Genomic DNA, 26563 nt, shown 5'->3' with positions numbered 1-26563 from the left:
GCCCCGCGCCCCCGCCGCCCCGGCCGGCCTACATCTCCCGGCGTGCCCCGCGCCCCGCCCCGCAGGACCCGCGGATGCCGGCGGACGGGCAGGCCCGGCGGGGCCCGCTGCGGCCCCGGGACTCCCGCCGGCTCCCGGGGGGCTCGGGCCGCCCCGCCGCCCCTCCCGCGGCCCGCCCGGCGGCGCTGGCTCTCGTCACGCTCCTCAGCTTCGCCTCCCGCTTCCACCGCCTGCCGGAGCCGCCGCACGTCTGGTACGGGCCGGGGCGGCGGTTCTGCCCCCCCGGTGGGGCACTGCTGGGGCGGCGGGCCGGCCCAGGCCCTGGTTGTGAGTGGGTGTCCGCGTCCTCCTGGAAACGTCCGGCTTGTGCGGCCCCGCGGGGGGCGGTGCGCCCGAGCTGCCGGCCCGGGCGCGGAGGGGGCCGGTGTGGGCCCGGCCGGGTGGCGGGGCGGGCTCCTGGCAGTCGGGCTGGCACCGGCCCCGCGCCTGCTGCTGCTCCGGGCACCTTGCAGGGACGGGACAGGGTCTTGGGGAGGTGTCTTCGGGGATTTGTGAGTCGCAGACTGATTTTTTTTACCTCTCTAAGCTCGACCTGTCATCAGAAGGGTAGACTAGAGGTTTTGAGTGCTAATATCAAGCTCTTTAAAAAGGACCTTGCTCAGAATGGGCGCTTTTAGTGACTTTAGTGCATTGTGTCATATAGAATGTGTAGCACTAACCCCTATATGGTGAAAAGCATGAATAAAAAGATCCTCCTGGGTTTGGTTGTTTTTTTTTTTTATGTCTTCAGCACTATAGCACATTGGTTTTCTTCTTTTCCAGTTGGGATGAAACTCATTTTGGGAAGATGGGAAGTTACTACATTAATCGGACCTTCTTCTTTGATGTCCACCCCCCTTTGGGGAAGGTAAACTGCTCTTCTGTTACATGTTTTAGAAGCCACAGGAATGGGGCAACAATAGTCTTCCCCATCCCCTTGCTGAAGGATGTGATGAACACCATTACCTTTCCTAACTGTGGTTGGCATCATAGTAATTTCCATTCTCTATCCAGTCTCAACTTGCACCTTCTTTCTGAAAATGCTTTGAATATGGGAAAACAAAACAGTAATGCATGTTGGGTATTTTAAAGGCTTGACATTTACAAATGAATGTAGTGCTTACGTGGTTGGAGGGTCTGTTCAATAGACACCTACAGCTCAAAGGAACCAAGCAGTTTCTGAGCACTTGGATGTAAACGAGAATCCTACCACAAAGGACCCTGGAAAACTTAACTTGCTGTTCTGGAATAGAATAACACTGCAACAGCCTGCAGTGTTGATGAATCTGCATTCCTCCTGCTTTAGAAACAGTGTCTTCCTTTCAGGCTGAGTCTCCTTAAACTATAGGAATAGGGAGCTATGGGAGGATCTACAGAGACAGAATTCTCTCTGCGAAATCCCACACCTGGTATTTCTCTTGAGTTTGCAGTCAGTGTTATAGTCAGCAGCCAGAGTCACAGAATCATCATAGAATCACAGAGTATCACATTGGAAGGAACCTCAAGGACCATCTGGTCCAGCCTGTCTTGGCAAAAGCATCTGGCTCATCTTAAAAGTGTCCAATGTCAGGGAATTCACCACTTCCCTGGATAGATGGCTGATTGTTCTTATTGTGAAAAATTTTCCTCTTGTTTCCAATTGGAATCTCCATGTGAGTAGCTTGGGGAGTACCCATTACCTCTCAACTTTTCTATATGACTCCTTGTAAAAAGGGAATCTCCTTGGTAGCCACCCTTTAAGTCCTGGAACATGGTGATAAGATCTCCCTTAAGCTTTCTTTTCCCAAGGCTGAACAAACCCAGTTGTCTCAGTCTTTCCTCATACAACAGGCTTCACAGTCCTTTGATCATCTTCATGTCCCTTCTCCGGACCCTCTCCAGCCTGTCCACATCTTTTTTGTATGGTAGGGACCAGAACTGAACACAGTATTTCAGGTGTGGCCCAACAAGCACCAAGTAGAGTGGGATGATGACTTCTTTATCTTTACTGGTATACCCTTGTTGATGCAACCCAGCACCTTGTTGGCTTTTTTTGCCCGTGCAGCACATTGTTCCCTCATATTGAGCTTGTTGACTACCAGGACCCCCACATCCCTTTCCACAGAGTTGCTCCCCAGCCGTGTAAATCCTAGCCTGTGCTTCATGCCTGGGTTATGTTCTCCCAGGTGAAAGACTTTACACTTGTCCTTGTTAAACTTCCTAAGGTTCTTGTTAGCCCACTCTTCCAGCCTATCCCTTCTGAAGTGTCCACTTCCACTCTCAGTCTGGTATCATTGGCAAACTTCACCAGGATACACTTGATCCCATCATCCCGGTCACTTATGAAGATAATAAACAGCATTGGGCCCAGTATTGATCCCTGGGGGACCCTGCTTACAACAGGTTTGAAAAGGAGCTGCTTACCACCACCCTCTGGGGGCAGCCTGTCAGCCAGCTCCCCATCTACTGCATAGACCACTTGTCTAGACTGTAATACATCAGTTTCTCTAGGAGGAGGCTGTGGGGAACTGTATCAAATGCCTTATGTTTCTGCTTGTTGTTTATGTCCCTGAAGAATCCGTTCTTACAGTTTTTCACAGCTCTGGCCAATTTCAATTTGAGCTGAGCTTTTGCTTTTCTAACAGCATCTCTGCACGCTATGGCAATACCCATGTAGTTCTCAATGGGTATTCATCTGCATTTCCATCTCTGGTAGTCTTCTCTTTTCATTTTGAGCAGACCCAGAAGCTTGCAGTTAAGCCAAGGGGGTGGGTCTTCTGCTCCACATACTTCCCTTACTTTTAAAGGGGATGCAGTGTTTTTGTGCTTCCGTTAGAGTATTCTTGAAAGACTCCCAGCAGTCACTAGCTCCTTTATTCTCCATGGAAGCTGTCTGCAGCATCCCTTCCAACTGAGCTCTGAGCAAGCTGAAGCTGCTCGCTTCTAAAATCTAAATCTAAAGCCTTTGTCTTCGTACTAAGCTTCATTGTGCTCAGGAGGATCCCAGACTCCACAATATTGTGATCACTGCAGCCAAGGCTGTCACCAAATGAGATACTACAAAGCAGGTTTTCTTGGTTTGTGAGTAGCAAGTGCAGCAGTGCCTCATTCCTGGTTGTCACATCTAACATTTCTATGAGGAAACAGTCTGCTACGTTGCAGCTGTCTTCTGTGCATTCATCATTCTTCTTAACACAGAGCATGACTCCTCCACCTCTTCTTCCCTGTCTGTCTTTATGAAACAGCCTATAGCCGTCCATTGTCATCCTCCAGTCATGGGAATTGTTCCACCGTGTTTCAGGTATCCTGTGATATCAGAACTTTCTGACTGGGCACAGAACTCCAGTTCCTCCTTTTTGTTCCCCAGGCTGTCTGCATTGGTGTACATACACTTGAGGTGGCTGGTCTTCAGGTTTGTATCTTGAGAGGCAGCTAAGGACATTGGATGTTGCTCTGGTTGGCCTGGTGTGAGTGGTGTGAGTGTTGCCACTGTGGACCCTGCCCCTCGAGTCCTTCAATTTAAAGCCTGCCTCATCAAGTTGGCCAGCCTGCTGCTAGAGATTTCCTTGCCTCTCATAGACAGGTCCTTTTGATCCCTTCTGATTTTTGCCTTTAGACAAAGGGCAATATGTATGCATATGAATTCTGTTTGGATGATGTGTCTGATTTCAGTAGTTATCCTCTGGATCAGACTTGGCTTCTATAAAAATCTTACCTGCTATTGGCTTGTCTATTCCTTCCTCCATTGCAATTTCCCTGACCAGTTTTTTCACCTTTCCTCTCAGATGCTGATTGGACTCGCTGGCTACCTTAGTGGATATGATGGTACATTTCCTTTCCAAAAGCCAGGGGACAGATATGAGCAGCACAACTACGTGGGAATGAGAGGGGTAAGGCTCTACAGGCTAGTATCAAGCTGGTTAGCTCTCCTGTGCTTTTAGATACAGAGTGTTTTGTCTTAAGAACAGCTGTCCTGGATCAGATCGGAGGTCTATTTAGCCTTGTGCCTTGTCTTCAGGCTCCTTAGAGAAGGGTTAGTGCTTGTACTGCGAGTAAGTTTCAATATCTGGCTGTGAGGGTCCAGGTAAGAAGGTGAAGTGACTTAGGAGGCCACCTCTTGCTGCTAATTAATGGGACTACACTAATGAGTGGGACAGATATCTTACCTGTTCTGCAGTGGGGACATTGCTGGATTTGGGCTTCTGCTCACCCCATTGTACCTTGCTGCTCTGCTGGTAAGCCAGGGATGTCAGAAAGCCAGAATCATCCACTGCCACCTGCAGTTTGCCACCACCAGTGACCCTGAGCTGAGTAAGCTGATGGAGTGGGCAGGGGCAGGGCTGGAGATTAGTGTTAGAGTGGTATTTTCTCTGAAACCCTGACTACTGCTATCTAGGAAGGCCAAGAGTCATAAAACTGACAGCAGATAACATGAGCAAAAAAGCCTCAACAAAACAGTGGCCAATTGCTAGTGTCTAGAAAGAAGATTAAAAACTGGGGAGGCATATTTTCTATGTTTATTGTCTGGGTCTTCAGAAATTAATGAATCTAGATTTCTCTGAGCCAAATGTGGGAGAAGTTCTAGAAGCAAACACTGAAGAGAACAAATTCTGCTGTGATGGTGCTTTTTTTTTGTTTTGATCTCTATTCCTCCTCCCACTGTCCTCAGTCTCATTTGCGTAAGGGAGGTCATATTGGTCTGCTAAGGATGTAAGGTACAGGTGCATTTTGATCTTAGATTTCATATTCTAATATCTTACTAAAATAAGTTGGGTGTGGTGGATGTGTAGTGCAACTACTTGGCATATCTTTTTATGGATATTTGATGTAGTCTAGTAAGAGAATGACCAACTGTTGTTACTGACACCTCTAGAGACAGGACAGAGTAAGCAGCTATCCTTCTCTGAACAGTATCTTTGTTCATTTGGCTTTTGTAGTGAGTCAGTTCAGTTACTCCAACACCTCCTGTTGTTGGTAGGTGTGGAACATGAAGGAAGGGAATCGTGGGTGTCTGCTCAACTTGGGGAGGGTTATAACTTCTCCTGTGATGATCTTTTCCTGCAGTTCTGTGCATTCCTTGGCTCCTGCCTGGTTCCCTTTGCCTACCTCACAGTGTTGGAACTGTCAAAATCACTGCCAGCAGCCTTACTCGCAGCTGTCATCCTTATTTTTGGTAGGTGTTCCTGCTACAGCAAAATTGAGCAGGTTAATTGTTCAGAGAATTTAATTTCTGGATTATCATGTGTTACGTAGCCAAGGGATATTTGGGTTAATGAGAGAGGTTCCTGCAAGCAAAGTCATTCTGCTTTATATATATATGGGGCTTTTTAATTGGTGGTCCCCTTGAGAATTTTACAGTCTTGTTTAGTTCATATGTACTTATGTGCATAACCATAGCATTGGACTACATTTGTCATGGTTTAACCCCAGCCAGCATCTCAGTACCACACAGCGGCTTGCTCATTCCCCCCTTGGTGTGATGGGGGAGAGAATCAGAAGAGTAAAAGTGAGAAAATTCATAGGTTGAGATAAAGACAGTTTAAAAGGTGAAGCAAAAGCTATGCATGCAAGCAAAGCCAAACAAGGAATTAATTTACTGCTTCCCATTGGCAGGCAGGTGTTCAGCCATCTCCTGGAAAGCAGGGCTCCATCACCTTTAATGGTTACTTGAAAAGGCAAATGCCATCACTCTAGATGTTCCTACTTCCTCCTTCTTCCCCAGCTTTATATGCTGAGCGTGATGTCATATGGTCTGTGATATCCCTCTGGTCAGCTGGGGTCAGCTGTACCAGCTGTGTCCCCTCCAAACTCCTTGAGCACCCCCAGCCTACTCGGTGATGGGGTGGTGTGAGAAGCAAAAAAGGCCTTGACTCTGTGTAAGCACTGCTCAGCAATAATGAAAACATCTGCATTATCAACACTGTTTTCAGCACAAATCCAAAACTTAGCCCCATTCTAGCTATTATGAAGAAAAATAACACTCTCCTGACCCAAAACCAGCACAATATTTCACCTCAGTTTTAAAAATTTTTATAAGATGGATACTCAGGAATGATTTTTCCCACTAGAGAAATATTGATGTCTCCCATATGAATTATAAAAGTATTGAACAGCCTACTGCATTACAGTGGAAGAGTTCACATTAAGAAATTACTAAAGTTCCTTGATGAATTGAGCCAAGTGGAGAAATTAACATTGCAAATGGAGTTATGCAAATGGGGGTTTTGTGATGACAGAGATATTGAGGCATGGAGACTTAAAATATCCAAGTAATACACATTTTTTATAGGTAGAATCTGAAAGATGACTTCTCCTGTATCATCCTCTGGCACCATGCTGGTGCCTTAGTAGCTGGATCATTGCTGTCTATAACACTCTCCATCCAAATATGTTAACAGCACCTCCCAAGTGGTGTTTCACAGATACTCTTGTACTGCATGTTTTTTGTGAGGGTGTTTTTTCTCATTTGTTACCCAGGCAGTAGTTGAAATGTTCTGATCAGCTTCTGTTTGTAAAATTCCTCCTGTTTTTCTTTTGTTGACTACAGCGAGGAACCTGGCTTCCTGCATTTGTAGATTCACTTTGGAATCACGAGCCTTTTTGACATTGTTGTGCATCTGTTTGCAGATACAGGCTGTATTACTTTGTCCCAATATATTCTGCTGGACCCCATTCTTATGTTCTTCCTCATGGCAGCAGTTCTGAGTATGGTGAAATGTAACAACTGTGCAGATAGGTAAGATAAAGATGATAATTTTGTTAAACTATAGGTATTCACCTTTCACACAGATAAAGTACTAGAATGTCTGCCACTTGGTAGTCTGGGTGAATGGCTGAGATGAGATGGCTTCAGGAAATTTGGAGGTGAAAATTACTCATGGTATGGGAAAGAAATTTTTAGTATGAGGGTTTGTGAAGCTGGGGGAAAGTATCATAGTTGTGATAAACCAGGAGAGATACCTAAATAGATTATTTTAGCATGAAAGGAAATTACAGCAGAAGTAGTGTTTGTGGAACTGCAGATCTTGAAAATGAAGGTCAAAGCTTTTTAAAACTTTTTGGGGAAGAGGGCTAACATAGTATGTTGTAGGTCAGAGAAGCAGGTATGAAGGAATCTTGGAACCTGTTCAAGGCTCTGCTCCTTAATAGCAAAAATACTATATTTTTTATCTTAAACCAGTCACTTTGTCTCCAGGCTGAAGAAACAGAGCTTGTCTGTGACTGTAATCCAACAAACGCTTACAAAATCCTGCTAGCTGAGGTAAACCATGTAATTTGTTTGGTTTAGAGAACTTAATACAAAAAAATTTGAGAGAAACGTAACCGGAATGTGTCTGAATAAAGCAGTTAGGTTGCTGAAGATATTTGCTGTAGGCTCATCAAGAGGGGGATGGTGATTCATAGGTATTTGGATATGTTGAAAGGCTTCTGTGTGGCTGGGTTGCACAGAGTAGTTTCCCAACGATGCATCCAGAATTCAAAGGCATAAAAGCTTCGAATACTGTGCTACAGGACACTGAGGTGCTGGGACCGTGTCAGGAGTAGAGCTACCAAGCTGGTGAAGGATCTGGAGAACAAGTCATACAAAGAGCAGCTGAGGGAACTGGGCATGTTTAGTTTGGAGAAGAGGAGGCTGAGGGGAGATCCCATTGACCTCTACAACTGCCTGAAAGGAGGTTATAGGGAGGTGGCTGTTGGCCTCTTCTCCCAAGTAAGTAGTGATGGGACCAGAGGAAGTAGCCTGAAATTGTGGCAGGGGAGATTAAGATTGGATATTTGGAAGAATTTCTATACTGAAAGAGTGGTCAGACAGTGGAACAGCCTGCCCAGGGAGGTGGCTGAATTACCATTCTTGGAGGTATGCAAGAAACATGTAGATGTGGCACTTCAGGGCATGCTCTAGTGACTGAGGTTGCAGGGGTGTTTTTGTGGGTGTTTTTTGGTGGAGTGCGTGTCGTTGTTTGTGTTTGTTCGGGGTTTTTTTGTGTTGATGGTTGAACTTGGTGATCTCAGGTCCTTTCCAACCATGACGATTCTGCAATTCTGTGATATATAAGCAGTTTTTGTTTCATGAAATGTTGAGGAACTGATAATCTCAATCTTTGTGTGACTGCAGTGCACATGGCTAAAATGCAGCCTGCAGCATCTCATACCCCAGGGATTGCAGGCATGAAGTTGCAGGGCTGTTTTTGATCAGCTCTATGTGCCTCGACCTGAATTTATTTCTTATGTCATAGAGCTAATCTGGTTTTCAAACTAGTCAATTTTATGCAAATTAAAAGCCAACTTTAGGTATTGTGTTGCTTAGCAGGTCATGGGGATTTTGTCTTGCCAAAATCCAAGGATTGAAGCATCAGGAGTCAGTAGGAAAAGGGTTTTTAATTTTGCTGTCATCTTTTTTCATCTCTTCTCCATGGTTCAGTTTTAGATCAGTTTGTAATTTGTGTTATTTTTGCTACAGTTTTTGTTTGTGCTTTGGGTATAGGTTTTCCACTATGGCCTTTCTGCTTTAGAAAAAGTAGCTATTCTTTTTCTTCTGTTCTCCCCAATGTCCCTAGCTTTCTGAGAGATGTAAGTTTGCATTTTAAGGAGCAAAAGTCCTTTTTCTGTTTTCAGACCTTCCATGTGTTAGACTTCTTCACACTAGTATTTTATCTTTATTTCCTTCCTTAAAGGGAGATCTAGGGCTGCCCAGGCTTAAGTGTTGCGCCCTTCTGAAGCCTGTGTCAGGAGTACCCTTGCAAATTATCTTTCTATTCCTCATGGGCTCCTGAGAAGAAGATAAATTTTATTTTGTGGGGTAGCCAATTTGCTGTTTGTTTTCCTGATTGCAGTAGCCATCAGTTACTTGCTGAGATGCTCTATCTGTCCTGCAGGCCATTTTCTGCATCCTGGTGGTGCTGGCTGAGTCTGACTGGTGTAAACCTTGCTGGAGCAATGGGGGTAAAGTTTGTTGGCCTTTTTGTAGTCCTCTTGGTTGGCCTCAACACAATCTATGACCTATGGGACTTGTTGGGGAACCTCAGCCTGTCACTGGTGAGTGTCAGAATTTTTTCTTCACATGAATTTAATTTACATTCTTTACATAGTTATCACAGAATTAGCCAAACAGTGATACTCCTTTTGCAAAATACAGGGATATCTGAGGTGGATGATGATGATTAAAGATGAAGGTTATAATGGAAAAAAAATTACTGTATATTTAAAAAACCCACATATATCAGCAGGATATAATGCCATAAGAGCACAGCAAAAAGGTTGTTGGTCTTTCTCAAGATAAACTATTACCTTTCCAGCTGGATGAATTTAATTTCAGTTTGAGTTAAAAAAGCTCACTGGGAATGGCTGTACAATGGCCCAGAGCAAGATGTTGTACATCCGTCTGAAGAGCAGACAGGCATGTCTTGCATTTCCATAGGCAGTGCAGGCTCAGGCTCTGCTCCATAGGAGTATGGGGGCACAGGCTGCAGAGTTATGTAGTCCATCATGAGCCATGGGCATGCTCTGCAGCTGGCAGCTTCTCTCTGTAGCCAGTCCTGAGGATGAAGGCAGCCATAGCCTGTTCCATTTCACGCACATTTAGTTCTTATAAGCTCTAAGAAATGTGATATTGTGTTTGGATGCTCTGTTCTAATATATTGCATTTTTTATTTGGGGACTGTGAAATCTAATATTTGGAGAAATACCTTGATGTACCATTTGCTGTCTTGAAACCAGCAGGAAAACTAATTCCTCAAACACATCTTTTGAAAGCTGTTCAGTTCTCCCCTTGTCTCAGCCTCTTCTGAAGCTTGAAAATTCTGTATCTTTTATTCACTGTTTTTGTCCTGTTTGTCTCAAACAGTGGGGGTTTGGGGGGACTTTTTCCATTCCTGCTGTGTGATTTGTTTTCTCTGATTAATGTGAATCAATATGTGCTGCAAAGATGCAGTGTTCCAGCTCTGGAGAAGCACTTCTTGAGCAAAGCCAGTTAATTGCATTTGAAATGGAACAAATCCATCATGTCTAAGCTTTCTGCCAGCAGACGGCTGCACAGTGATTTCATTTGTGCTGCTGGCAGCAAGCCCCTGAGTCTTAGAATATGTAAAGAAATTTACTCCAGAAGGGAGATGCTTTCTGAATAACTAACTATGTGGCAACCTGGGTGCTTGAAGAAGGAAAAAAAAAAAAGTGAGGATTAAAGCCCTGAAAGCCCTGCTTTTGTTGGAAAACTACTTATGATTATTTATGTGCAGGGTCTTAGGGACTAATTTAATATATAGAATTATCACCTTACCTTGCTTGGTCCACTGTTCTGGGTTGCTCAGTGCTGCCTTCATGTGCGTTTTCTTTTTTGACTTTGCACTGAAGACTGTAGTTAAAGAAAACCTTTTCACAAAGATTGAAGCATGTTGTAATTTTGAGCAGGGAACTGGAGATTAGTTGAAACACCTCTCTACTGCATGAATTTGGTTTTGTACTATCAATCAGCATTTTTCCAGGTGCCCAGTGGTTATTAAGTGGTTATTAAGTGTTCTGCTCAAGCACTTGAGCTGGGCAACTGTTGCCTTTCTTGACTTCAGTAAGTTCTTAGTTTTGTAATGTGTTCAGCTCTTTTTCTATTACTTCTAAAATCTTTTGATGTTATGAAGGGATGAAGGATGATTAGGTTAACAGTTATGATAGATACCATGTGAAAAAAAAGGAAGATAGCAAGTACATCTGCCTTTATCCACTTTTAAGTTAGATGTGGACACCTAGGAAACAATTTTTGCTATTTAAGGTGTTGTCCCACAGGTGTTTATTACTTATTTCTACTACCAGCAGTGTCAGTAGGATGTAAATATGTGATTGCATCTTGGGTATCATTATACAAACCACCTTTCCAAGGGATTTAAATAAAATGCTCTGCTTTTGTGTTGAGGCAGCTAGAAACACTCACAGGTTTTGCTGCTGATTTTTCTGTGATTTATGGCTGAGGACCAGCAACAGAAGTTGCAGTGTGAGAGCATCCTCGCTAAGTGAGCTGGTTTCTGTGAATGCAGCATATCTGGGTCCCCAAGATGTCCTTGTTGCAGTAATATTTGCACAGGGAGACTTGTTGGGGGAACTGTATATAGTAGCTTGTGCCCTTGTGTTTTGGTTTTTTCCCCTCTTGCTTAGCTTTGACAGTTACTATTCTGGAAGCCATTTCCTTGTTATGATGTTGTGTCAAGATGCGTACTGCTCTGGTATACAGGTTAAGGTAATTGCTTTCAGGGTATTGTCAATGGGAGCTGCCCAACATCCTTTGCCAAATTTAGGCATGCCCAACATTTTTCAAAGTTAGAACTTCCTATTGCTTATGTTTTGTCTTCCTCCCAAGACTGAAATTTCAAGGAACCCCAGCTCCAGCTTTTGGAGATGCACAACAAGGTCTGCCTAAGTTTTTACTGCTCCCTAGGCCTTTTTGAGATAATTTTGTCCCCTGCTGGGCTTGCTTGCATGGTAGATTTCTGCTGTAGGACCACTGCAGAGGTCCTGTGAGATGAAGAGTGGAGTTGTTCTTGCAGTTGCACTGTTTAATCCAGGTTGTCTTTGTTACAGGTCATGTTTGGGAAGCATCTACTGGCTCGTGTACTCTGCCTCATCCTGCTCCCGCTTGCCCTCTACACAGCTATGTTTGCTGTTCATTTTACAGTATTAAATAAAAGGTATTTCACAATGTTTTCTTCAAAAGAAGAATCACTTGTCTTTGCTTTGAATTAAAGGGTATTGATTTCTCCATTTTCAGTGTCAGAAGCACAGCCACAAGCTGTGTCTTTGTTTAATTCCCTTCTCAGACTCCTGCATTGTTTATGGAGAAAGCCTGTGGCCAAGCTGGCAGTGAAACTTGACTTTAAGACTTTCTGAAATGCCAGGTATCCTAACCAAACTTTCTGTCTCCTTCGTTCCCCAATTCTCTCTTTCCTGGACTTTAAAATGCCTCTACTCCATTCTTTTTGTTTTTGTAATTAAAAAAAAAAAAAAAAGGCATTGCATTCTTGAAAAATGCTTTGGCTGTGATTTAAAAAAAAAAAGTCTGAGTGCCCAAGGGGAGGACTCTTCTCTGAATGCTTGCAACCAAGGAAAAAGAGCACAACAGCCAGTAAAATGGCCAAGTACTGTTTTTCCATATGCTAGCATGAAGAGATGAGGTGAATTAAGCATTTCACCATAAAAAAAAATAATAAAATGAAATGTGTTATTTTTCAGTTTAAGTCAGCTGGTCTTACCACTACCCTCTGAGCAGAAGTGAGACTCCAGGAGCCGCAGAGAGAGTCTTTGTTATATCTAACCCAACAGTGATCCAGTTTATTTGTCATAAGAACATCTCAGGATAGTTGATGGTGCTTTGTGCAGTGTCAGTGTGTACGTTTTTGTGACCTCAAGTCCTTGCAGCTCTGGACAGTTTCCTGCAAGTCTGTCTGTCTCTGCTATGATTCACAACTCTGGAGGTGTGTTGCACCTCATGACCTGTAGTCCTTCTTCTTCTGATGCCATGTCTGTTTTTATCTTCTTCCTCCTGTAAAAACAATTTGGTAATGCATGGGAGAACTTTGTATGCCTTATTTGACAGGCTTTGAGTTGTTGCATTCTTTGTCTTCTTTTGCAGTGGTCCTGGAGATGGTTTCTTCAGTTCAGCATTTCAGTCCCAGCTGATCGGGAACAATCTTCATAATGTCTCCATTCCAGAGTGTGAGTGTCCGAAGGAATAAACAGCTTTGAGTGTTGTCAGTGTACATGGGGGATTCAATAAAAAGTGTCTCCTGTGAGTCAGTGCAGGACAGTGCAGATTATGGTCAGATTAATTCTGTTCTTTTGTGCAGTTTTATATATTGACAGGAAATATATATTTTGTTTCCAAAATATGTGTAAATTAAAACTGTCAGCTCCTTTGTGCCACAGCATGCTCCTGTTCAGCTGTGTTGTATTAAAGCATGCATATGAATTTAGGGGATATGACTGCAGCCATCCTTTATAATCCTTGGGTTGTCTAGGGTCTACAGAGCATTAAGTATGTTTTAGCTTTTTGATTACTTCAGCTTTTCACTGGCTGTTCACTGCTTCCAGAGCTGCTGCTGGAAGAGCACCAGGTCTGTTCTCCAAGACTGTGTCCTCCCACTTACGTTGAGAGGCTGTGAAGGAAGGTGTCTGAACCAGGATATCAACTCTGCTATCTTATAGCTGAGCTTGCTTGCCTCCCTTCTCTCTTGTATTGCTGTAGGAGTTGGGCAATGGGGTGCTTCAGAATAGTCACATGCTTTTCAAACTTCATCATGTTTTAATTTGACCATATACTTTTCTGGAAAGCTATCTCAAACCTCTTATTATTGAAGTTATATACAAAAGAGCTAGCACTTCTGTTTATATTAAAACTAGGTGGGAGAATTTTAAGTGTTTCAGCCAAACATTATGTAACAGTTCACTAATTGTGGTTGGGGATGGAAGATAAGCTTGCAGTGAGCTGTGTGTCAAACAGGAAATGAGCTTTCATCAAAACAAAGCAGGAGAACGCATGCCTAATCGGAACGCTGCAGACTAGCTGGGGGAGATATTTATAGGAGAGCTGCCATATGCCTATATGCCTTTTTTCCCCCTTCCTTCCTTTGTAGACTTGGCATACGGGTCTGTGGTCACAATGAAGAACCTTCGGATGGCAGGGGGATACCTTCACTCCCACTGGCACCTCTACCCTGAGGGCGTTGGGGCTCGTCAGCAGCAGGTTAATGTTCTGCAGTAGTACTGCCTCCACTACCCATCAACTCACTCCCATTGCACTTAGCATTAGATGCTGGTGTGACAGGAGTTATGTATTCACTCAGCATCAGTTACCCTCTCAGTGCCACAGATTTGCACTTGGCTTGGAAGTCTTAAGTGAAAAGGATGCTTGAGAAGAGCCAACCACATTGCACCAGAGGTGACTTACCTTTAGAAGGCTTCATTGTAGTAGCAGCACCACCCTTCATAGATGGAGAACAAGAGGACATAAAAATAATCTCCTGTAATGAAAGTACAGTTGTTACCTCAAGGAAGGCTGTAAAATTTTGTTTTTTAAAAAAGACATTATCTTACAGGTTTCATTGCTTTGTTTTAAAACCAACAGAATAGGGCTGCTGAGTGTTGCATTCACTCCAGACACTGGCCTCTGTGTCCTTGCATCAATTACTCTCCTTTTGTGCCTTGCTTTCCTCATCTGCTCCCAAAAAAATTGTAAGGCTTTGCTCATTAAATTAGATATCTGTATATTCATAAGCTACCCATAATTAAACTATCTGAACTCTCTACAGGTTTCTGATTAAATGATTGAGCAATAAATCAAAGTAAAAATCAGAAATCATGTAACTATTGCTAATTAACTATTATAAAAATTAAGTTAATTTCTTATTTTTGTCCATCATCATCAAGCTTCACAAACCTTTGCAGCTTCTGTAGCTTGCCCAAGTTGAACTTTGAAGTTTGCACGTTAGTTTCTAGAACTTGTTCTGAGCTTCTTGAAAGAAAGTTGCCGGAGAAAAACAAGTGTTTGTTTTTTAACTTATTTTAGTCTCCACAGTGAGGAAGAAGTTTTCAGGAATGAAAACTTTTGTCTCAATCTTCTTTTCCTGCTGTTCTTCCCAACCAAAAATTCTAATATTCTCATGTGATGATGTTTATTGCCATAGATTGAGATGTCGTACCAAACCTGGCTCAAGGATAGGCAAAATTCACACACAGCCTACTGCTTTATGACACTAAAAGGAGGGAAAGGGGATTTGGACAGGACACTGATTGGAGTTTCCTTGAGGGTAAATGGGAAACGGAGGAGATTCCCTCCCTGTGCTCCCTGCCCTGGAGGTAGGACAAGGGTAGGGGGCTGGGAAAGTTTGGGGGAAGGGAATTTAGAACTTGGAGGATGTTTAAGAAGAAAAAGATGGAGGCAGTGATCTCCCTGCCTTCTCCTTTCCTTCTCCTTTCCTTCCTATCCTGTTGATAACAACCTCAAAGTATGAGGTTCCATCTCCAGCTCTCCCTTTCTCCTCACCCTCAGGCACTCCTGTATGTTCTGCCTCTCACCCACCTAGTGGGGCTTACTGCTCCCAGCTGAGCAGGAGGCACAGGTCTGGGACTGGTCTAGGGTCTCACAGAGCAGGGCTTGCTTCTGCTGGAAGGGGAGAGCAAGAAAAACAAGCACAGTTCCTCATGATTCTCAGGAAGATTGCCCTTGGGAGCAACATCCTGGGGTTAGGTGGTCTTGCCTGCCCAAGGTAACAGTAGGAGTGGTTACTCCATGTGAGTCTGAGCAGGTGGGTAAGGATTAGCTGGATAGTGTGTATGGCCTTAATAGTTGATCTCCAAATCCTTTTTAACCTGCCTGGATGTTTTGGCAGAAGTATTACGGTTGTCACAGACAGCCTGTTGTCATAAATCTTCACCAGCAGTGCTTATCTGTAAAGCCAGTGCTGTTTCCTTCTCCTGGTTCTGGTACTGGTGAATGACTATTCAGAAAGTTCAGGTTTGGATATCCTTTTATTGTAGAAGGAGCCTCTGAAGCAGGGTGAGAGGAAGTCAGGCTGTACAGTTGGAGGCTGTTAATCATGATGAATGTGAACTGCCATTAAGTATAGTGGTTGAGTGTGTATGGGCTATATACATTGAATAAGAGGTGTGATCTGGGTTAAGGAGTGGCCAGTAACTGACTTTCTAGGGGACACTACCATGAAAGTCATCCCAGGGTTTTTGTATTACTGGTGCATTCATTTGAGACTTTGATTTGCTGGCAAATGTGTGTATGCTATCACTGGCTTTTTTCTTATTTGGTAAAATAACTTATCCTGTGCTTTCAGGTCACTGCTTACTTACATAAAGATTTGAATAACTTGTGGATTATAAAGAAACATGATTCAGATACAGGTAACAAATACCATTAAAGTGCCTTTTATAACCTCTGCTTCAATTTTTCACTTAAATGTTCTGAGTTCCCTCCAGGGCAAAGTATGTATCACGGATATGAGGGAGAGAGGAGGAAGAAGAAGGGGAATCTGGCTTCATCTTGATTAATGCTGTTTGTATCTATTGTGGTTTTTTGTTTGTTTGGTTTGTTTTTTTGTTGTGTGTTGTTTTTTTTTGCACTGGCAACTTTTCAGCTAGGTAGGGTTGCAAATAACAGAGAGGAAATTAATCTGAACTCAGTATGTTATTGTGGCTATGGGTCCTGTAGAAGTTGGATCCTGGTATGTTCTGATACATTGTGTTCAACTGATTTGCAGGGATGTTTGCTTGGGACAAAGTGGAGTGAGTAGTGAATGTGAAGATCTATGGTTTGTGCATACATGTGTTGTTTTAGAATATTATATAGTGTAGCTGAGGCATGTTTGGTCTGGCAGTTTCCTTTCTTTACCTGCAGCATGTGTATGTAAAGATTAACAAGAATTGTCTAAAGAACAAAAAATGTAAGTAGCCTAAATCAGTGTTGCAAGAGTAATGTTATAGTTTATGAAATATATATACATATATATATATATATATATATATGTTTTTTTAAATACAAAAATATGATTTTGGTGTTCAGTTAGCCTGACCGGGTATCCTGTTTATTTAAGGCAGTAGGTGCTGCCTGAGGTGACATGCTTTAGACTACCCCTCAGGGCTGGTCTTTAAACTAGACCAGGGATTTACACCAGGCTTAGAGTTGACACAAATTAGTTTGCCTTGTATTGTCTGCTTGAGACATCAGCATTCCCAAGAAGCTTTCTAATACCCTGACATGTTTGTCAGTGCATTGCTGTGATTAGTTTGCTTTCTTTCAGCAGATTTGTCAGACCCCTCAGTCCCTGTGGAGTTCGTGAGGCATGGAGATATTATTCGTCTGGAACATAAAGAGTAAGGATGATTTCTGGGATTCAAAGAGATTGCGTGATTGGTGGGAGATTCGTCCAGCTGGAGACTACATGGTTAGGCCAGCACAAGTGGGTTGTGTGACTGAGCTGTCTGTGTATCTGCGTTTCCAGCGAGGAGCTTTTGGAGTTTTATGGTTAATGTTTTAAAGGGTGTCTGTTAAATGGGAAACTTTTAACAGAACCACACAACTTCATTAGAAATACCTACCTAAGCAGCAGAGGGATTTGTTCTGCTGCATGAGGTAAAATATTATGGGTGACTCCTCTGCAAAGAAGCAATTTGGAATCCTCAGTCTGTTGCTTGTCCCCACTCTCTGGGTTTTATAAGTTAATAGTGTGGGGTTTTTTGTCAGTGTAGTGCAGGTGTCCTGTTCCTGTGTGTGTAGGCAGTATCCTCCCACTGACGTTCTCAACAGTTCTGAGGTCACAGCAGTGAAACACTTTTAACAAAACTGTCATCTGTTGCTTTCCCTCTCTCTAGGGGATACCTGGGAGGAAGCAGGGGAGCCCTAGTGACTTGGCATTTAATCTTCACCTAGCCCAAGGTCACTGTGTCACAATGCTCCATTGCTATTGCAGCTTTGATTTCTCAACAGTAACGCTAAACTTAGGAGCCTGCAAATCCAGTCACAGCGCATTCAGTATTGCGTTTTCACAAATCCTTGCTTAGCTTTCCAAAATGATGTTACGATTGTTGTATAAAAAAGCCTTGAATTTTGCGTTTTGCTGCCAACTACGTGGTAACGAAGGTGGCAAGCTCGGGGTCAGTCCGGCCGGGCCCAGGACTGGCTGCGGCCGCTGCGAGAGGGGCTGTGCGGGGCCTCGGGGGTCGGTGGGGACGCAGCAGGAGGGCCCAGGTTGTTCTGGTTGTCCCTATTAACAGTCCCAGCTAGGGCGGGAGGCTGCTAGTTTGCGCCATGTCCAGCTGGTGCTGATGGGGACCACTGATGTCCCCACAGCAAACCTGTACCAGACTAAACGGTGCAACCATTCCCCTCAGAAGCAAAACTGATGATCAGGAGAGGGCAGGATCCTGCTTTGCTTCTTGCAGGCAGAGAGGACTGTTAGTTCCACCTTTGCTCGCCATTTATAAAAGCAAAACCAAAAGCAACAATGTCTTTTCCGCTTGGAGGCGCTGGATTGTAGCTGGAAGGGTGGATCTTTGTGCCACCCTTTTCCTGCCCTGCCCGGTGTGGCATAAGCTCCGAGTGGGAAGGAGCAGTTTCACCGCGGCCCCCATCACTCCAAAGGCTTCATCCTGCCCTGCCCTCAGCTGGAATTCCCTGGTCAAAGCGCTGGCAGCTCTCTGAATGGCTCAAACCAAAGTTCTTACCACAATTTGACTGAGACATAAAAACAAAACAAGGTTCGACTTTTAATTTCATTTCAGAACTTCTAGAAATCTTCACAGTCACCAGCATGAGGCCCCTCTGACACGGAAGCATTTTCAGGTCACTGGCTATGGAATAGTAAGTGAATGGCAAGATAAAACAGAAGCTCCTTTCTTTTTGGGATGGTTCGTACTATGCCAAGCAGATTTATTCCTGCGTTTTTAGTTTGTTAGCCAATGGATAGATGTGCATCTACCATGCTGGAGAAAAAACAGATTTAGTGTGAAGTAGTTTATCTCATATTTAAGGTCTATTTAATGTGAACACAGATGAGAAAATAACTTAAGGTTTTACTGCCGGTCTAGCTTTGGCAGTGCTCCACTCCAGAAGTGCCAAACTGAGCAAGCTTGAATTTGCTCTGACAAGTATTATTTTATGTATTTGGCCTTGTCACATAGACAAGTGCCTCTTTTTGACAGAATGATGACAGAATTTTGAATCATGAAAACGAAATCTGCTTTGAGGGCTGAATTTCCAAACCCTTTTTGTGAAGCTTCCAAGTTACCCCCATTTAAAATGTAATTCTGAGCCACAGTCAAATATGAATTGGAAGCAAGAAAATTTAAGGTTGGCAAGATAAAAATCTATTTGCAAGTAGTGCTCATGTCTAGAATAGTCTCTTCCTGATGGGGAGTCTCTTCTGTGAAGTCTGAGCTAGGGCAGCCTGAGTTCCTTTGTTTAGCTTTGCCACCATTAGAGTTCCAGAAGTTTCTGTGTGCAGTGCATCAATCCTGTATGTCTTCCAGTGGGTTTGTTTTTTTTTTCCTTTTTTTTCCCCCCTCTTATTTCTTTTTCTCTCCTATTGTATGTTTGCATGATAGAATGGAACAGGAGACTCCAACGATTTCTGGCGGATTGAAGTGGTGGGCAGAAAGGCTGGGAAGCTCATCAAAGTCCTGCGAAGTCAGGTCCGGCTAACCCACGTGGCCACAGGGTGCATATTGGGCTCTTCTGGAAAGACTCTGCCAAAATGGTAAACAGCTGGTCATCCCCCTCCGCCCCTACAAGGCTTAGAGCAAAATGGTGCTTTTGAACTAAGTGATAAGACTTTCTCCCTTTCTTTGTCTTTAAAAGAACAAAAAGTAACTAGCAGGTACTAAAAATAGAACCAGAGGGGAAGATGTGGGCTAGGGTTATACAGTCTGTTACAGTGAAGGTATACAACTCTGAAAAATAATATCCCTTACTAAGAGACCCAAAAGTGGCATGAGCGTAGATCTTGTATTCTGATTAAGTCCAGGATTGTCTAGAGGATGACAGATGTGTTCTTCAAGGCTCATTTTATCCTTGGGATTCACAGAAATTGCTGGAAACTAGTGCAGCCCATGCTGTTCCATACTATTATCCTTCAAGTTTCTTTTAATGGTATTCTTTTGTGGTTGGAAGACCTGCTGCCATTTTTGCATGTGGCATATGAAGCAAGGGCAGCAGTAACAAGCTATTAGAAGGGGTCATACATCCTTGGATTATATATATTATATAACATATATGTATATATTCTAGATAATACTTTCTGTTTCTGCAAAGCTTTACTGTATGGGATACTAACATGGATCCTGAAGCAGCAGGCTGTGTGGTCATGAGGCTGCTTCTTTCCAGAGCAGCCTCCATTACTGCTAGCTTAGGTGTCCCTTCTCTCTGTTAGGGTATAAAGGGCTTCTGAGGAATCCTGTGGATGCTGAATCATAATGAGCACAGGCAGATAGATACCTCTGGCGACTGCCTGCTCAGGAATACAAGTGCCAATTAGATTATACTGTAAAACTAAGGTCAAGGTTAAATGATGTGATTGGTTAGAAAACAATAAATGAATCACTGCCTGTGTCATCAGTGTTCAAGAAAGGGGGTATATTTTCTTATTCCTCCTTAACATAATCTTACCATGTGAGTGGAAGTTATTGCCACAAAATATTGATGACATTAAGAGCTGAGGGGAAAAAATAGTTGTCAACTACAAGTAAAGATGGTTAGAGTATATTGGATTTTTACTTTTTTTTTTTTTCAGGAATTTAAAGGGGTGTAGTCACTGTCCTTCAGAGAATAAAGTGGTGATTAATTAATGAATTAGTTAATTAGTGCAGTTAAGTAAGCTAAATGGTAATTGAGACGAAATTCCATATTAATCTGTCATATTACTGTGGAGTTTGGTGCACTTCCTCCCAAAGTGTTTTGTGTGCCCAGCTAGAAATAGGGTGACAGACTAAAAGAACAGTTGGTGGGATCCTCTAAAGTGCTTCTTTTGTTTCTGTAATACAGTTGCTGTAGGCATGGATTGACTTACATTAACGATGGTGATTTTCTTCTGGAGAGACTGTAAGGGTTGATTTGAAGTAGTTTCTAGTTGTCAATGTGCATCATCTTCAAAAATCTCACTGCTTATGTGTGGACCTAGGGTTTTTAGTTTAAATGCCCCAAGTTAGAAATGTGGTTCAAATATTCAGTACAATTTTGCTGCTGGCTGCCTTGCAGATGTCTTTTTGTTTCTCCATGGTGCTTAGAGCATGTAACAGTAAGGATGCAGCTGCTGGGGTTGAGTGGTGTCGTTGGTGTTATGGGGGAGTATAAAGCTGGATGGGGAAAAAATCAGAAACGAACTGGAAATACTTTTGTATTTGTACTTTTGTCGGGTGGTAGTGAACTGTTCTGCTGTTCTTCAGGGGTTGGGAACAAGTGGAAGTTACCTGCACACCCTACCTGAAGGAGACTCCCAATTCTCTCTGGAACTTTGAAGATCATATTAACCCTAAGTGTAAGTTAATGTTTTCCTTTTACTTTGAGAGTGCATCTTGGCTTGCTGGTAAAGGAAGGATGAGCTACCAGATTCCCAATTCAGGGGCAAACTTGCTGAACTTTGGGCGAGTTGTTCAGAAATGTGTAGCCTGTTCCTGCTTTACTATTCATACTGTAAGCTGGTGATAATGCTTCAAGTGTAGTGGATGTATAAAGACTTTTTTAAGGATTTTGAGGTCTTCATGAGTAACAAAAGTGTGAAGTTTTATAGGCACTGCTCTACAGGCTGTTATTTTTAACATGATTGGTTTAACTGGGAATTATTGTCAGTGGTATGAGTATGCCATATATACTTTAATTAGGATCCACCCTGTTGTAGTGTATTTTTTTCCTTCTCTTACTGGGTCCATACTACATAATGACTTTGCAGTACCATCAAGAAGTTAATAGAAGTGTGACAGAGAACCAAGCTTGTGAATAATGACACATGGGTCTTGCAGCTTCATCTAGCAGTTAGATATGTGTCACAGCTTCATCTGGCCTGAATTCTGGGATACAATTTCATTCCATGAATTGCAGATGACTTGGGCTGAGTTCTGAGTATTAAAAAACCTAGTGTTCTTCATCCTTTCACAGCAGCTATACGCAAACCGAAGGAGAGGAATCCTTGGCTGTTGACTTGGTAGAATTTCTTCTTCTGTTGTCATGCATTTTACGTTCCCACATTTATGGCTCATTTACAGATAAACAACAGCCTATGAAAAATGTTTCTCATTTCAGCTAGAAATACTGATCTGTTTATTTAAGGATCTCTTATCTATTTCTCTTGGTCCTGGAGGTAAAGGAGAAAATCTAGGAGTGCCTCAGTTGTCAAATTCTCAGGGGGATGCTTTTGACTGCAAGCCTTTGTGTTCAGAATATGAATTAATTGCGTAGGGAATTAAAAGGGGCTAGAAGCAGATTTTTCACAAGGGGAGAGAGTCTCCTCTTTATTATGAAAGAGGCAAATGAAAGTAAACCATACTGACTTCTAATCTATTTTTCTCTCTTTTTTTTGAAGTGCCCAATATCAGCCTGGATGTTTTAAAGCCCTCTTTTGCAGAAATTCTGCTAGAATCCCACATGGTTATGATCCGGGTAGGATATCATTAATTCTAGGTTATAATTTTCTTCCTCCTTTCTCTGGTATCAAAAATAAATAGAATTTTCTGAGATATTTGGGTGATGGTTGGAAGCTAGGGCAGAATTTACATGCCCCACCAACCAACTTGAATTTATACTTGGAAAAAGGAGTGTTCAGCAGCTAAATCTTTCAAAAATTTGGAAGCCTCAAGCTTGATGCCTGGCTCTGCTGTTGGTGTGGTCTATCCACAGCCTGATTGTCATCCCTCCACTGCTAAAATTAAATTCTTTAAAGGAAGAGTTGAAAATTTTCCCTACCCTACTGAGAGGTTTTAAAGGTAAATTAATGTTTGTGAGGCAAGAGGGTATCAGAGTCAGGAAAACTGGTTACACAGACACTTTGAAGATCAAAAAATGTTTCAAATGTATCAATAATGTTTCAAATGTATCAAAAAAAGACATCTGCTTCCATTGAGGTGCTGTGTTTTCTTCTTTGCTTTTTCCCTGTGTATCCCTGAATATATATATTAAAAAAAAGAGCTGGATTTAGTATTTTCAAGGTGGTCTTTGCCCATGATTGTTCTTTGTGCTCTTGGCCACAGCCCTTTTCCTTCCAGCTCCTCAGTCCTTTGTTTGCTACTATTTGTAAAGCTCTTCTCAGATTCTTAAAAGAAAGAACGTAATCAGGCAAATTACTATTATTTCCATGGCAACCAGTGATAATGCTGTCTCAGGTAAGGAAGCACCTGCATGAGTTTCCATGGAAATAATCTTTCTGAGGCTTTTATTTCAGAGTGGAGGGAAACCTGTCAAAGCACTCTCTTAATGAACAAAGATCTTGCTTATGCAACATGTAACCTCAGTGTCAGGAAGGCTGGAGAAGTGAAATGAGAGATTTCGGCCTCTTAATATTACCCAGAGAACATTTTCACTTGTGCAGTAATATTAAAACATTCATTGTCCTCATTGTGGCCATCTTTGGAAGATTATGTGTTTTAGTCAGAAAACAGCCTTTACTCAGGAAGAGTATTCATGTCTGTTTGTGTACCCAGGCATTTCTGGGCAGACTTTGCAGCATTATTGCCTGCTCATTTAATTTTATCTTGGCTTATCTGTAGGGAAACAGTGGCCTCAAACCAAAGGACAATGAAGTTACATCCAAGCCTTGGCACTGGCCCATCAACTACCAGGTATATGGATCAATCCACCTTCCTTTCTGTTTTCAAGAGCTTCTGCTGTGCTTCTTAAGGCATAGTGCCTCTTAATTGCATTGAAGATTATGTCAGCTTTATTTTGTAGCTCCTGAACTGCATGGGTGGGAATTTATGTCACCTTTGACACTGTGCAACATGCAAACTGAATTGATGCAAACCCATTTGACTCTCATCTGATCTCTTTCCTCAGGGCTTACGTTTTTCTGGTGTCAATGAGACTGATTATCGGGTCTATTTGCTGGGAAACCCGGTAAGTTGGAGTGGGAGGTTCCAAGCCAATGTCCTTAGTAAATCTGAGCTTACTTATTTTTCTGCCAGTGACAGGTTCTCTTCCTTCTCCGTTTGGACTGCCTCCCTCATTGTACTCTTATGCTTACATGTGGCTTTTTGTTTCCTCTCACATGCGTATTCCTGTGCCCAGCCTGAAGTCCCAAATCTTTCCTTTTTTTCCTGTGTAGGTGATTTGGTGGCTAAATCTGGTCACTATCGGGTTATATCTTCTGATAGCAGTTTTCACTGCAGTGACCCTGAAAAGAGGTGTCCAACTGACATCTGAACACAAAGGTGAGGTCAGTCTTCTTATCTCTCCTACAGTATATATGTTACAACATCCTTGTTTGCTGACAAAGGTCAGCTCATCTTGGGACTCCTGTATTATAAAAAAGTCTTTTTTAATATTGTATTAAAACCCTGGTGGTTGAACAAAATACACTCAAGGCAGCTGTATGTACAAAACACTAAGCTGTGTAGTGCTTTGAAAGTGTAGCACTGAATGATGTGACTGCTAGCAAAGGGTTCCATGTTAGAAATAATCACTCTGATGAATCACAGAATCTTAGGGGTAGGAAGAGACCTCGAGAAACCATCTAGTCCAACCCCCCTGACAGAGCAGGGTCACCTAGAGCACATCACACAGGAACTTGTCCAGGCAGGTTTTGAATGTCTCCAGTGAAGGAGACTCCACAACCTCTCTGGGCAGCCTGTTCCAGTGCTCTGTCACTCTCACAGTAAAGAAGTTTTTTCTGATGTTTACGTGGAACCTCCTGTGTTCCAGAATGAATCTCACTTTTTGCATGGCAGACCATTCCTTATGCCTTGATGACTTTCCTAAGCCTGTAAGACTTGATTGGAAATCCTCAAGTCAGCAAGAGTCCTGAGAAGCCCACTGAACCAAAGAGGAGAGCTGTTGAAGTGACTCACAGGCAGGAGGTGTGGTCAGTGGCTCTTCAAAAATCTTACCACTCCTTTGCTGGAGAGTACAGGGCTGGACTGCATTTAAGCTGATAGCTTAAGGTGATCCAAAGAATGAGTCTCAGTAGGCTTCTGCTACCTTGTTTTCTTACAAGAGGTGAAGACCGATTAGTCAATGGCTCATATGCCAGCTCTGTTCAGGGGGTGATCACCCAAATTGCATGGGAGTTGCTTATGAACTGCTGAAGAGTCAAGATGTTGACCACAATTGGTGTTAGTTACGTTGATTACTACAACTCAGAAATGACCAGATTTGGATCTGTTGGAAAGACTATGTTTGATCTCCATGCCAGTAGGAGAAAGTGATAAAATGGGATAACATTCCTGATGCAGAGGTCTGCTGGTTTTATGGTTTTTTTGGTTGTTCTGCTTTGCAGACTTCCATGGTGTTTTTCCTAGGAGATATACTTGTAGAGGGTTTTTTAGTGAGCAATGGACATGTGAGCAATCCAGCCTTTACTGTAAACACCTGGGCCCCGCCAAGGCCGTTACCATGGATACCAACTGAGAAAGCAGGGAAGTGAACAACTTCCTGATGTGCCAAAGAAGGAAGTGAGGTGGCGAGTCATGACTGCGCATGTGCGTGCTAGGAACCCATCACTGTTTAGGTCGTGGCAGGCTTTATGACAACTGACCCATGACAAGAGTGGTTTTGGACACGTGTACACAGCAAGGGGCTATGTAAGAAAGATTGGCGGGTAAAATGAATTGGCAGTCACCTAATCATATTGATTCCTGTGTGTCTGTCCACGATGACCTCCCGCAGATACTTACCCACATAAGTTATTGATAATAGGCTTCCTTTTCGCAAATGCTTTTTGCAGGCACCTTAAAAGTCTGTGGATGGCAGAACTGTGTGTGCAGAGGGTGCAAAGCACTGAGCTTAAGTTATCGAGCAATGTCCGCAAGAAAAAGAGTGGGAGCTTCATATCTCAAATAGTTTAATAGTCAACAGGAGAGATATTCAACAAAAATACTGCAAGGAGCTACCTGTATTGGCTGTAAGGGAGACAGACCAGTTGGATCAGTGCCCTGTTCTCGAGCCAAGCTCTGCATGTGCTCTGTACTACTGTAGCATGCATGTTGTTTTGAAATGGGAAACGATTCCTGACATTTATGAAAAGCAAATGATGAATGCAGGAGATCCAATTATTATGTCCAATGCCAAGTTTATAGAGCTTTTCACAAACCCTAATACGTCACACTTTGACCATTCCAGTTTACTTGAATTGTTGCTTCATATTGTAGATCTTTTGTGGGAAGTTAATTCTAAAATGTGCTGTGAAACTCGTCAATTGCACCATAAGTAACTGGCTAAGCTTCATGCAGACACCAGAGCTCTCAGTCCTTTCCCCAGGCTCTGAAAGCTAGGCAACATTTCTTTCCAGGAAAGGCTGGCAAAGTGATCATCTCAATGGCTTGATTCAGTCTTATTGCAGAGAGAATAAAAAACATCAGAAGCTGGAATGATGTAATTAGTCTGATGTACATCCTGAGAAACTGCAAGTTCGGTCTTAACATAGAGCGTGATCAACCTCCTGCCAGTCTGTGGAGACTTATGCCTTTGTATATCTTTTCTGATCATGATTCTTGTGAAAAGTTGGTGTATGTTCAAAAAGAATGCAGCTAGGATGGTGCAGGGGCTTGGAGCAATTTCAGACCAGTACATGGCTTTCTGCAGAAATCATTCCTGTTGAGTTTACTAACTGTGATGAGGCTTGCAAATAGAAATAGTAGATCAGTTTTTCTCTGCTGAAGTCTGTTTATTTGTGTTCCAGAACTGTCCAGGGTTGTGATACGTGGTGCAGGGCAGATCATGCTGGGCTGGCTCCTTCATTACCTCCCTTTTTTTATGATGGGCCGAGTTCTCTATTTTCACCACTACTTTCCTGCCATGCTTTTTTCCAGCATGTTGACAGGTAAATACTAGTGTCTGAGAGAAGACATTTCTATTAAATTG

At 42.8% G+C, this 26563-nt stretch overlaps 1 protein-coding gene across 2 annotated transcripts in view; it reads left to right on the top strand.

The window, feature by feature from the left end:
• The first annotated feature begins 66 nt into the window (after positions 1-66).
• Positions 67-26563, top strand: part of POMT2 (protein O-mannosyltransferase 2) — a 32687-nt gene continuing 6190 nt past the window's right edge. Inside the window, exons 1-19 of one of the 2 annotated variants that reach the window (XM_051621695.1) lie at positions 67-253; positions 823-907; positions 3804-3908; positions 5083-5191; positions 6646-6754; positions 8895-9054; positions 11584-11690; positions 12632-12714; positions 13632-13741; positions 15843-15909; positions 16809-16878; positions 18286-18364; positions 19108-19259; positions 20944-21035; positions 22077-22153; positions 23257-23328; positions 23543-23602; positions 23811-23916; positions 26382-26522. In XM_051621695.1, coding sequence (XP_051477655.1) covers positions 75-253; positions 823-907; positions 3804-3908; positions 5083-5191; positions 6646-6754; positions 8895-9054; positions 11584-11690; positions 12632-12714; positions 13632-13741; positions 15843-15909; positions 16809-16878; positions 18286-18364; positions 19108-19259; positions 20944-21035; positions 22077-22153; positions 23257-23328; positions 23543-23602; positions 23811-23916; positions 26382-26522 — 1963 coding nt within the window. In that variant the 5' untranslated portion in view covers positions 67-74. Of the gene's footprint in view, positions 254-822; positions 908-3803; positions 3909-5082; positions 5192-6645; positions 6755-8894; positions 9055-11583; positions 11691-12631; positions 12715-13631; positions 13742-15842; positions 15910-16805; positions 16879-18285; positions 18365-19107; positions 19260-20943; positions 21036-22076; positions 22154-23256; positions 23329-23542; positions 23603-23810; positions 23917-26381; positions 26523-26563 lie in introns of both variants that reach the window. The other variant, XM_051621694.1, reaches the window with a different exon arrangement.

Source organism: Apus apus, chromosome 5 (genome assembly GCF_020740795.1).
Source record: "Apus apus isolate bApuApu2 chromosome 5, bApuApu2.pri.cur, whole genome shotgun sequence".
NCBI lineage: Eukaryota > Metazoa > Chordata > Aves > Apodiformes > Apodidae > Apus > Apus apus.
This window is presented reverse-complemented; position numbering and strand designations above follow the sequence as displayed.